At 34.1% G+C, this 11,177-nt stretch overlaps 2 protein-coding genes across 2 annotated transcripts; both read left to right on the plus strand.

The window, feature by feature from the left end:
• The first annotated feature begins 2,835 nt into the window (after positions 1 to 2,835).
• LOC130636691 (uncharacterized) lies at positions 2,836 to 5,534 on the plus strand. Its single transcript, XM_057446498.1, has 2 exons — positions 2,836 to 2,959; positions 4,586 to 5,534. The coding sequence occupies exons 1-2, from the start codon at positions 2,915 to 2,917 to the stop codon at positions 4,946 to 4,948; spliced, it is 408 nt and encodes a 135-aa protein (XP_057302481.1). The 5' UTR covers positions 2,836 to 2,914; the 3' UTR covers positions 4,949 to 5,534.
• A 172-nt stretch (positions 5,535 to 5,706) lies between these two features.
• LOC130636692 (uncharacterized) lies at positions 5,707 to 10,316 on the plus strand. Its single transcript, XM_057446499.1, has 6 exons — positions 5,707 to 6,586; positions 7,531 to 7,685; positions 7,766 to 7,806; positions 8,449 to 8,635; positions 9,357 to 9,606; positions 9,981 to 10,316. The coding sequence occupies exons 3-6, from the start codon at positions 7,786 to 7,788 to the stop codon at positions 10,108 to 10,110; spliced, it is 588 nt and encodes a 195-aa protein (XP_057302482.1). The 5' UTR covers positions 5,707 to 6,586; positions 7,531 to 7,685; positions 7,766 to 7,785; the 3' UTR covers positions 10,111 to 10,316.
• Positions 10,317 to 11,177: the final 861 nt, after the last annotated feature.

Genomic DNA, 11,177 nt, shown 5'->3' on the forward strand with positions numbered 1-11,177 from the left:
CTGGGTTGCTTTGGTACGTTAAGTGCAAAACGGCGGCCACGAATAAAAACAATTTTGATAAAAAAGTAGATGCATTTTCCACTTCGTTTTTGTACATGTTAAATCAATTTCATTAACATTGATTTGATTTAGTTTTCTAAAGTCCTTGAAGCCATTGGCAAGATCACATCGTAAACTGGTAAAACTTAGTGTACTTCAGATATTTTTTCAACAAAATTAGTAAAATGAAAGTTACACTACGTCATTTTTAATGGGTAAGCTGTGTAAAGTTATGTGACCAGTGTGGCATACCGTTGTAGAAGTCTAAAACAGCTTCGAACACGATGGTGCATAATATTTTGTTGTGATGTGAAAGCTTTTTTTTTTTTGATTTTTTCCAAAAAATTTTTCGGGAATTTAATTTCCCAGATGAATACAATAAAGAATTTCGGGGGATTATCCTAATAAATTATTAGACCACGACAAAAGAGGTAACTAGGAGACGCATTATAATTTTCCTGACATTTGTTTGCGTCTAAGTTTTTGTTTCAGAGAAACTGAATTTGATATCCTTGAAGAAAGCTTAGTTAACTAGGCCACAACAGAGGCATTATTACAACTAAATTTGAAAGAAATGTGATTTATATAAACAAATGTATAAAATATGCTGGCAAAATGCGATGAAAAGGAACGTAGTAGAGTACACGATATATATCTGTATACTTTCTAACACATCAGTTGTCTAGAAATATCGACAAAGTCATGACGTAGGTGGTGATCACTAACAAACAAGATATAAACATTGACAAAGCGGGCTGGCTCGCCTAGGCGACATGTTTTATTATGCTGACGTAGTCAAACCTTTTGTTATGAAAATTATTTCTCTTGTTCTACATCATTTAATGTGTCTATTATTCTCTACATTATTTTCATTATTTTGTGCATATAAACACAAGTCAAAAACCAGCTCGCCTCCATATAAACAGAACTTAACTTTAGTCTCTAATTAAAAGCACGAAAAAGACAGTAAATTCAAACATATCATATCCATACTGACAACTAAACATAAGTTCGAATAAAAATAAAAAGAAAATGGTAGACATCAAGACAATAAACAAAGACAAATTGATACAATAAAAAAGAGTGAAAAATTGGGCTTCGAAAACAGGAACATATCATTTGTGAAAAGCTTCAGGTAAAAGAAGATAAAAAAAATTGGTAACAAAAATAGATGAGTAAAGAAAAAGATGAGGGAGTAATGATATTTATTTGAATAGAAACTAAGGAAATCTGGTGTTGAGGTTTGTTGAGATCAAATTCAACGCCAGCACTGAGACAAACCAGGTATAAATAAAGGCAAAAATAAGATAATGAATAATAAAAATAAAAGAGAAAAAGAAATCATGAGAATATGTTATACAAGTATAAGAGGCAATAAATCAATCGAAAAAGTTCAAATTATAATTGTTATGGTGGAAACCTTAATCGTAAAAAAGTACTTTGACAAGCTGTAGCCTAAAGATTATTTAGTTGACTACACATTAAGTCAATAGAAGATGAAAATAAACACAAGATGTGAATACTTCATGGGCGTGGCATATGTGTCTTATGCACATTAAAGTAAGAAGCAGGAAATAGTGCAGGTTCTACAACACGGTTTTCAAGTGGGCAAGACCAGCTAAATACTCTATTGGCAATGTTGGTAATTTTCCAATGTTTATTTATTACATAGCAATAATGCAGGGGGGGGGCTATAATTTGCTATATGATTCAAACGCTTATTACCTTAATAAGCGTTTGAATATTACGGATGAGGACAAAAAGGAATGGAGGTGATTATTACCAATACTAAAAACCGAGAGGTTTTTCCTCAGACCTCACTCAGCAACAGCGTTGAAAAAATGGTTAAAAACCACCAATTTGTGGACCTGCTTGAGAAAATCTTACCAGTTTTAAGGAAAAAGGTGTTTTGGTGATGATATTAAAGTCGAATAAATGTCGATTTTTTCTGCGCGGGAATAAGATCTACATAATTCAAAAAGGGTGATAACTTTCCTTTGATGCCAATCACTGTTAGTCGAAGTTAGTTGGTGTTTCTTACGAACTTGTTAGACAAAGGGGATGTAGTGGCAAGTTGAAAGTTTGCACAAAAAACATCTATATTGTACTACCATATACATCTGTCTATCACGCAAAATGGTACCGCCAGTAGCGAAACGCACGCAATGCAATGGTCTAATATAATCGACTAGTTTTTTGTATTTAGTCAAACAGTTAAGTCAGATGTAAAGTTAGAAAATATGTGAAGTAAAACAAACTCTGAATAAAATCTACCCTATCTATAGATTCTACCCTCCTAGTTGCTATCTCTGCCTAAAAAAATAACAAAACAAGATCTTTTTTATATACTGTCTTCTTTATGATAACAAAGTAAAAACGAATTCTAAACTCAATCCTTGTTAATGTTGTTGTTTTTGTTGTTGTTATTTAGAAAATGTTTGCACTCTTTTTTTGCGTCTTTTTATCTTTGTTCTGACGACAGTACACTACAAGATGGAATGTCAAACTCCTAAGTAGATCTATGGACTTAGACTTTGGACCTTTTAAAAACTTATAAAGGAAGAGCTTAGAAATAAAGATATAATTGTTTTGCAATTAATGACATATTCTTGACACATACTACAACACAAAAAATTTCATCGTCAGAGATCAATGTCCACACTTCCTTTAATAGTTGCGCAAAAAGTGTTCATATTTTTGGGAGAATATCCATTCTATGTATAGAAAGCATAAGCCTATCCACATAAACGCAGTAATATGAGATAGCTTGGTACTAACCACACAAGATGTTGGAACGTAGAAGAATATAAACGAAAGTGTCATACGCTCCATAACAATTTAGCGTACTGCCACAAGTTTTATCTGCGTTAAGAGTATGAAGCATATATTTTTTCTGGCATGTATGTGTGGTTTCCACAAGGTAAGTTTTCAATAGTGTCATTGTTTATCTTAACTATTTTTTCTATGCTCAATTTTGTCTTGAACGTCTGAAGTCGTGAAATACTGGTATGAATTGTCAGACTATCTGTCGCCTTTGTAAGTTATGGCTCGTAATAAAAATCCTTTAAAAAGATCCATATTCTTTAATAAATATGACACCAATAGGGCTGCCTTAAAATAAGAGAGCGTTGACTCAGGACCGCTATAAAATAATCTGGCGTTGACTTAGTGTTGCCCTACAATAAAGACGCGTTGATCTACTGTCGCCGTAAATTAGATAGGGTGTTGCCTCGGTATCGCCGTACAATAAAAAGACGCTAGTCTATTTTCGCCGTAAAATAGATGGGGCGTTGACTCAGTGTCACCGTACAATAAACAGGCGTTGATCTATTGCCGCTGTAAAATATACTGGCGTTGACTCAGTGTCACCGTGCAATAAACAGGCGCTGATCTATTGCCGCTGTAGAATAGATGGGGCGTTGACTCAGTGATACCGTAATTAGACCAACAATGTTTATAAAATTGGCAACATAATTGATTTTGTATTTCGTTGGGTTAAAATGAAACATGTTTCTATTTGTTACAATTATCTTTTTTATTTTGTCATGTATTTTGGCATGTCAAAATATGTAAGGTTATCCTGCGAACGGGAGGTGATAAGACTGCATAGTCTTCTACTTACTCCTGCCATTTTATTCTACGTACGTGATACACTTTGTAAGCGGTATGCACTAACATGATTTTGTAAGCGGTATGCACTAACATGATTTCTACATGTAAGCGGTATGCACTAACATGATTTTGGAAAACGTGTAATGGGAACATAAACTATTTGTTGTTATTGTTGTCATTATGACAGCTGAAAAAACATCTTTATGTTACTGTAACAACAAAAACAAGTTCTGTTCCAACCTCAACTAATCCTATAATACTTCGTCCCGTCTTGTGTCAGACATCAGAGGGATAAGTTGTTTGTTTTTAACCTTTAAATATTGACATGTATTGACGGTTAGTTTCCACTACTACAATATGTTGCACGCTATATGGTACAGTAGCACAAGTCTGTAAATTCACTTTTTCAAAGAATTAGACTGTCTTTTAGTAGCTTATCTCTGCTTTCCGCGACAAACTGTAAACCAGTTATTTATAGCAGCGATATTAACGAAAATACTATCTTATATTATCTTATTCTACAGTTCAAAAGCTTTCTAAAAATTTTGATAAGCTAGTTTTCTTGTTGTACTTTTACAACTGCATTTTTTGAAAAAATAAAGAAGGATAAAGAAGTGTGTATATGAATGGTAAGGAATTTATAAGCTTCACATTTAGTGAAATTTGCTTTCTTTTAAAGATGGCCCAAGAAGTCATATAGTCAGAGCGTTATGTTCTAAAAATTTGTGTCAAAATAAATCACTTGTTGTCACTGTCAGTCACTTTAAATTACAAAAGAGACACGCTGGATTGTGCGGAAAACTTGAATAAAAAATATGCTGGAAGGATAAGTAGAGGCTGGGACTTAGAAGTAAATGTCATCTTTATCACTTACGTACACACTTCATATGAGACGCCTCAAAAATGTAGTCTAGTCGGTGTTATTATTTTATAGTTTGTTGAAAATGATGGCAATATATTTATCAACCTTAAATCGTACAAAAACCCAACACATCGTTTATCAAGCGGCCGCTGTTGTGAACAAGGTTTGGAAAAAGCATGTAAAGGTTTATCCCGTTGCGATAATTGCACGATGGAATGCGATAACCTCTTTTTCATCAACATGACACACACAAGTATGGATGGAAACATCACAGCATATAAAACTGTCAGAACTAACGTGATAGCATACACAGACAACATTCGCAAATTCCCAAAAAACCTCACGAATAAAATACCCAATCCAGTCTCCTATCGATTTAAAAAGTACAGGGTAAGAAGTTTGTTATTCTTCAAGTTATTTCAGTGTGTCGGATAGCCTTTGTTCTGCAAATTACCCCTAACCCTATTAATTAACCCTATTCGGTCCGGGGTTTTTTGAACATATTATGACCGACGGGGAAGGGGGGTGGACGGAATCCCCTTAATAGCTTTTCATAGGCTTGTCCAAATTGCATCAAACTAAGCACACTTATATAGAGCTACTTTTAAAATTCTGATTGAAGTTTCTAAAAGCTGAATAAAATTTATTTAACATATTTTCATTTTTATTTAACACAAATCCGTTTTCTTCCCGATTTTCGGTTAAAATCCGAAAAATCGGGAAATCGAGTTATCACGTGTCCAAAATATGCAAAAAGATTCTTCTTGATGAAAGAAAGTTGTGTTGTAAGTTTCAAGTTGAAAGGATAATCCTATCAAAAGTGATTATATTTTTCCCATTATAAGGGTTTCATAGAGATTTTTAGATGTAGTTTCGAGTAATAGCCAATATCAAAGCCTCTGAACGGTATGGGACCTAAAAATGTGGCAAGCAGGTGTCTAATAGATAAATATTGAATTTCAGAGAGTATTGTAGCCATGCAACGTAGCATTAAGGAGTTATTAAAAAAACCGTTAGGGAGGGGGCGGTTCCCCCTGGATCGAATAGGGTTAATACCACTGCAGGTATTTTTATTTTAAGAAACCTGTGACAATCTTTAGTCGAGTACTGACATTTTCTTAATTTTAGTTCCGAAATTTTTTTTATTTGTTTTGTTGAATTTGTGCAATTCAAATTTATATAATCGACGTCGGCTTGTCTCTGCACGTTATTCAATCGCACAAAGCGTATGTACAAAAAGTTTATATATAAAAAATTATGGAAAATTACTTTTATTTAGTTTCTTAATTTTTCAAAGCGTAAAAAATCCAGTACTGAAACTTTCTCATACTCTAGAAGCTCTAGCCTCTAGTTTTTTATAAACAGGTTTCTGTTAAAAAAAACGTGTACGTGAGAATGAATTTGAAAGGGTTGGCAAGTGGCTAAACAAAAAAAAGCAAAAGTCATAACCGGCGCCAGTACATCCAACCTTCTTGGTACGTCTAAAAAATGAATTGAATAAGGTTAACCAAACCAAGGTTAACCTAAGTTTTATTTCCCTCCCTCTTGTATTTATACCTATTTTATATTTTGTTTATTGCGTGCTTAAGCACTTACAAAATGCTTGCGAATGCAAAGGTTCATTTTAAAGTACTGCTTGAGAAATTAGGCACGTGTTATCTTTGAGGTGTTATTAATAATTTGATAAGTAGCTAAGTTGTAGGTTGTCATGACTACCCATTGAAGTACGCCATCATGGTACGATTGCAATTATGTTTTGGCGTTGAAAGAAAAATGATTCTTAACTTGTTATTCTTTCAATGTGATTCTTATATTTGCTTACAGAATAACGTGTCTCGAGTCTTCTCCTATATCTATTATATTTCTTTTGTTTACCTTAGCGTTAACTTTTCAGGGTAATTTTATATTGAAAGTAACAGCATTCGATGAAGATAGCCCCACCGAAATTGACGAAGTTGATAGTGTAATACATACCATAAATACAACTACAATTACACTTCGAGAATACAGTCGCATCAATCCGTTTGAAACAACTTTGCATGGTAAAGTCAGCGAGCTAACAGTAGCAATATGGTAAGGAAAGTTTTTAGCTGACAAAAACTTTCAGTTATAAAAATGACAGAAATGTGAATTCGTCATTTGTTAATTAATAAAAGTCAGCCATCATTCCATTGTTAGAAATGGCTCTGAATGTGTGAAAATCTATGAAGTAAGCAATCATCCCCGTGCTTAAACGTAATAAAAATATTGCATTTTTTTATATTCTTTTGTCATTGCATTCTATGTTCTAAAACAAGGTTATTGACCTTATTATGCCATACCTTGTCGGTAAAAAATGTCGGCAAAGAGCGACCAAATGTTTGCTAAGTGACTACTATTTTTTGCTGACTAACAACTTTTGCCGGTTTTTTTCTACCGATCAATATCTATAAAACCATAAAGTTAATGAAGAGAACACGAAAAACAGCTTTGTATCAGTAAACAGAAAATGCACTTTTTCTATTAACTATGATCAGTCTACATAACGTTTAAAGTAAACGTAGCAAGAAAAAATAGAACTGTGAAGAACGATGTGGCAGTTGAGAACCAAACAGAGAAGATTCAAATGAAAGAATAATTACAATTGAATTATTTGTATGTCTCCAATGTCCTTTTCCTGAAGCTTTTTACGAAAGAAAAACAGCTTGAAAAAAAAACTTTTGTGGTGATTCTAGAAAATGGTCAGCTAAAAGTGACTAAATTCAAATATTTAGTCAGAAAAAGTGACTAAGTTATGTCAAAGGGACTAAATCCTTTGCCGACTTTTTTTTACCGATAAGATATGTTGGTGTAGTGAATTGTGCCTTATTATGTCTGACCATCCTCCACTTTTTTATGTAATGGCCTCAAATCACTCAGTCCATATATCCATGCTACAGTGTTATGGACATCCTTTACCCCGGGGTCTCTTGATCCCTGAGACATCATTACGTAGCGACCGGTACGAGGTATAAACTGTTAAATTGTTTTGTTACTAGGGCTGCCTGTAGCGTCAATTACTACGGCGCCGATTGTGGAAAACATTGTGTTGGCCAAAATAACATAGATGGTCATTACGGCTGTAACACTAGCACAGGCGACATTGTATGTTTGAAAGGTTGGACAAACGTTACGACCAAGTGTACAAGGAAAGGTATAAATCTCTTGTTTTAGCCTCTCTTTCGTGCGCAAGAAACAAGGGTTCTAATTAAACCTCATCTTTTTCTACTCCAGACATATTTTTAACACTTTCAATGAATGGAAATTTTCAACAGGTAAGAGTAATTTGTTAATATTTATAACACTCTTAGATACGGAAAGAGCGTTTACTTTTAAAATGGTACTTTAGACAATCATTTCCAAGCTTTGGAAGGAGAAAGTACGTTGTAGAAGAAGGGTGCTTTTTTATCGAAACTAATGATGTAAACAATCATTGAAACAATTCCTTCAAATAAATAAACATAACGGCCACGAATGAACATTTCACCTCTGGTATAACACCCCCCCCCCCCCCCCCCCAATTAAGCCTCTTCATAATAAGTTTTGTTAATTAAGTCCCCTTAATTAACCATTAGGCGCCTAACGACGTACATATACGTCATAGCAAGATCAAAATACCGACATGCAGCCTACTCGCCACAATTCGTGACCGCTCAATTTTAAGGCTAAAATGAAAGAGGGTTAAATTTCGTTTTCAGCAGTGCTAAACTCGGTCGGCGACAGGTTGCCAGGACTCATGTTCAACGACAAAAGATTTGCGGCAAAACACTTAAAGTTTTTCAAAAAAAACTGGCGTTAAACCGGGGGGTTAAGTAATTAGTCTTGTTAAAACTGACAAAAAGTAACATTTCATCAGCGAAATATGAAACAAAATAGGAATCATTTTAAAGTAATTTCATCACCTAACTTACGTTTAGATCAGCGCACGTATTTTTTCCAACGTATTGCATGGTATCATACTTCAAGAGATAAACACACGGTGTTTACAACATGATAATAAGCAACAAAGAAGAAGAGCGTGGAGTACAAATGACACTGTGGTGGAATTTAAAAACGAAAATATTACGAGAACTAATGCTTACATTGAAGTGACAGTTAATATTGGTTAGTATAACATTGTCTTTTTTAAATGAAAAAGTCCACTTTGGTAATACTCCTGGAGAAATTTAAAATTTTCAAAGCGGTGTCATCATGTATTATTACCAGACCCATTGCGTTACACGCCAAAACGACCATTCTTAAAGACCATAGCTGACATAGATTACAGAAATCAAATACACATTTTTTACACGCAACATATTTTGTGGTTAATTATTATATCGAGGGTAGAGGGGTTTCTTTGACGTTCAAAGTTGGTTAGCTTGCTTACTGACACAGTGCTGGCTGAGGACCTCACCTTGACGCTTGAAACTACATTCATCAATAGTGATTCTAATACACACAATTATTTTGTCCATAAAACGCATTACAGTGCTGTTTAGACCCTGCTATATGCAGCTTTTGAGAGAACTCGTGCCACTGTCAAATTGAGTAACTTACTAAGTGAGGGATAAGTTGATGGATGTGAGTTGTGATCTTCTCTGAAGAAGAAGTGGCCCAATTTTTGTCATATTGTGAAGCTTATACTCTTATTGATTGGATTGCTTATAAAAAAGCGTGTAACATGGAAATGTTCTTACAATCTGGTTTCTCGTCAAGCAAATTAGCCATTTTGTGAAAATTCATGCGTTTTTTCTTCACCAATATCGACAAACCTAAAGCTGCTTTACAAGCTTAAAATGTTACAACATAATGTACATGTCTATTTTTTTATTTTTTATTTCAGATGGAAAAATTCAGAGGGAAAATATTTCAAGCTGTTTACAAAACGCAATATACGAATCTTCTCTGCTACGCAAACGCTTACAAATCAGTACAGTGAGTGCGTGCGTAGATTCAGCTTCGTGTAAAACAGGCATTACAAGAGGGGACAACAAAACAAAGAAAAGAAAAAAATACATAACATTGATCATTGGTATTAGCGCTGCTGCACTCGTATTCCTCTTCTCGATTTTCATCGTGCGTATTCAGAAAAGGTAAAGGTTTTTATTATTTCCAGTGATTTTTCTTTTTATAGAGTCATGATCAACCATCACTTTCCGAAATTTGTCTAAATTACATTACCGTAAAAATCAAGTTAGGGCTAAGCCAGGCAACAGATTGATTTCCCCCTGTATTCATGCATAAGCACGTTTACATAAGCGGCTACGCTTCATACCGAAACATACGCAAAACCATTACCAGACCACTTTTCATTAAGAAGTACTAACTTCTAAATATTGAAAGCTGTGTAAACTAAGCCAGCGTTGATTTACGACCGGCCTAATAATTTTAATTGAGAGATATTATATTTTTAAAATAAAAAAATGAATTTGCTGTGTTCACTATTTGCTGTGAAATTCATATTTAGGTCTAAAAAGATTGATGTTGCTACAGATAAGAAGAGTGTTGCTATGACTACCAACAATAACAATGCCGTTCTTTCTCTGGGGAGCGTGGATGACAAAAAAGATGAAAAAATTGAAGTAAATACAGGATGAATTGCTCAACTTTTGTATATGACTTATGGATGGAACAATTAAATAAAAGGGCATGTCATTCCAACACTGCCGAAACTCATTATTCGATATTTAAGTAGCTAATTAGAAGAAGAAAAAGAAGAAGACGGAAAGCACTTTAGGACATTGGCGTATTAAAACATTCAACGACGACAATTAAGAATAAATGGAGAAAACAAACGAATCTCGACATTAGTTATCATGAACTGTTGTGAATCTGTTCTACAGTGTTTAAAGCTTCCATTTGAACTACAATAAAGTATCTGAAATTTTTGCCCAGCTAGACATTAGATTTATGTGGTGGGGCAAATGTTCAACCAACTGAACTAACCAATAAACCTTTTTAAAAAATTAGGTCACTCAATATGCCCTTATTACTTATTGCAATCATAAGCATTGATTTTCATGTTTTCTGTACATGTATCTTTGTCAAAATTGATATGTAAAAATTAAAATGTCAAAAGTTAAATTTAGAAACTTCCCAACAATAATTATGAATAAAATTTATTTTGATTGTATCTCATCAAACCAATCTGAAGACGAATCATGCGAAAATATAGTTAACTCCCGTCAATTTAAACTTCTAAGGGACCGAGGGGAATAGTGCGACTTAACAAATGTTCGAGTTAAGCGAAGCTCCCGTTAAGTCGAATTTAGTCTAAAGAGATTATAGTTTGAAAAGCGATTTTTTTCAGAGGTGGGGCAGCAGTTACCGGGAAAAGTTACAATATTGGCGATGAAACAGGCATGAAAGTTCCTTGTAAATTAAATTTTCCTTGACATAATGAGTTAATAAAAACTTTTATCTAGTTTTTGATTTCCTTTTCACGTCATTCAATTCGAGTCATCCCAAGATATCAGCCTCACAGAGGACGAAAATTAGTTGTTCGAATTACCAGAGATTCCAGTTAACCGGCGTTTTTTACAAGGAAGTTTTAACGAAAGTTTTAGGGACCCAAGAAAATGTTTCGTGATGATGAACGTTCGAGTTATCCGGAGTAACCGGAAGGTAACTTATACCAAACAACTAAAGGTTTAGATTTTTCGTA

Source organism: Hydractinia symbiolongicarpus, chromosome 3 (assembly GCF_029227915.1).
Source record: "Hydractinia symbiolongicarpus strain clone_291-10 chromosome 3, HSymV2.1, whole genome shotgun sequence".
Taxonomy (NCBI): Eukaryota; Metazoa; Cnidaria; class Hydrozoa; order Anthoathecata; family Hydractiniidae; genus Hydractinia; species Hydractinia symbiolongicarpus.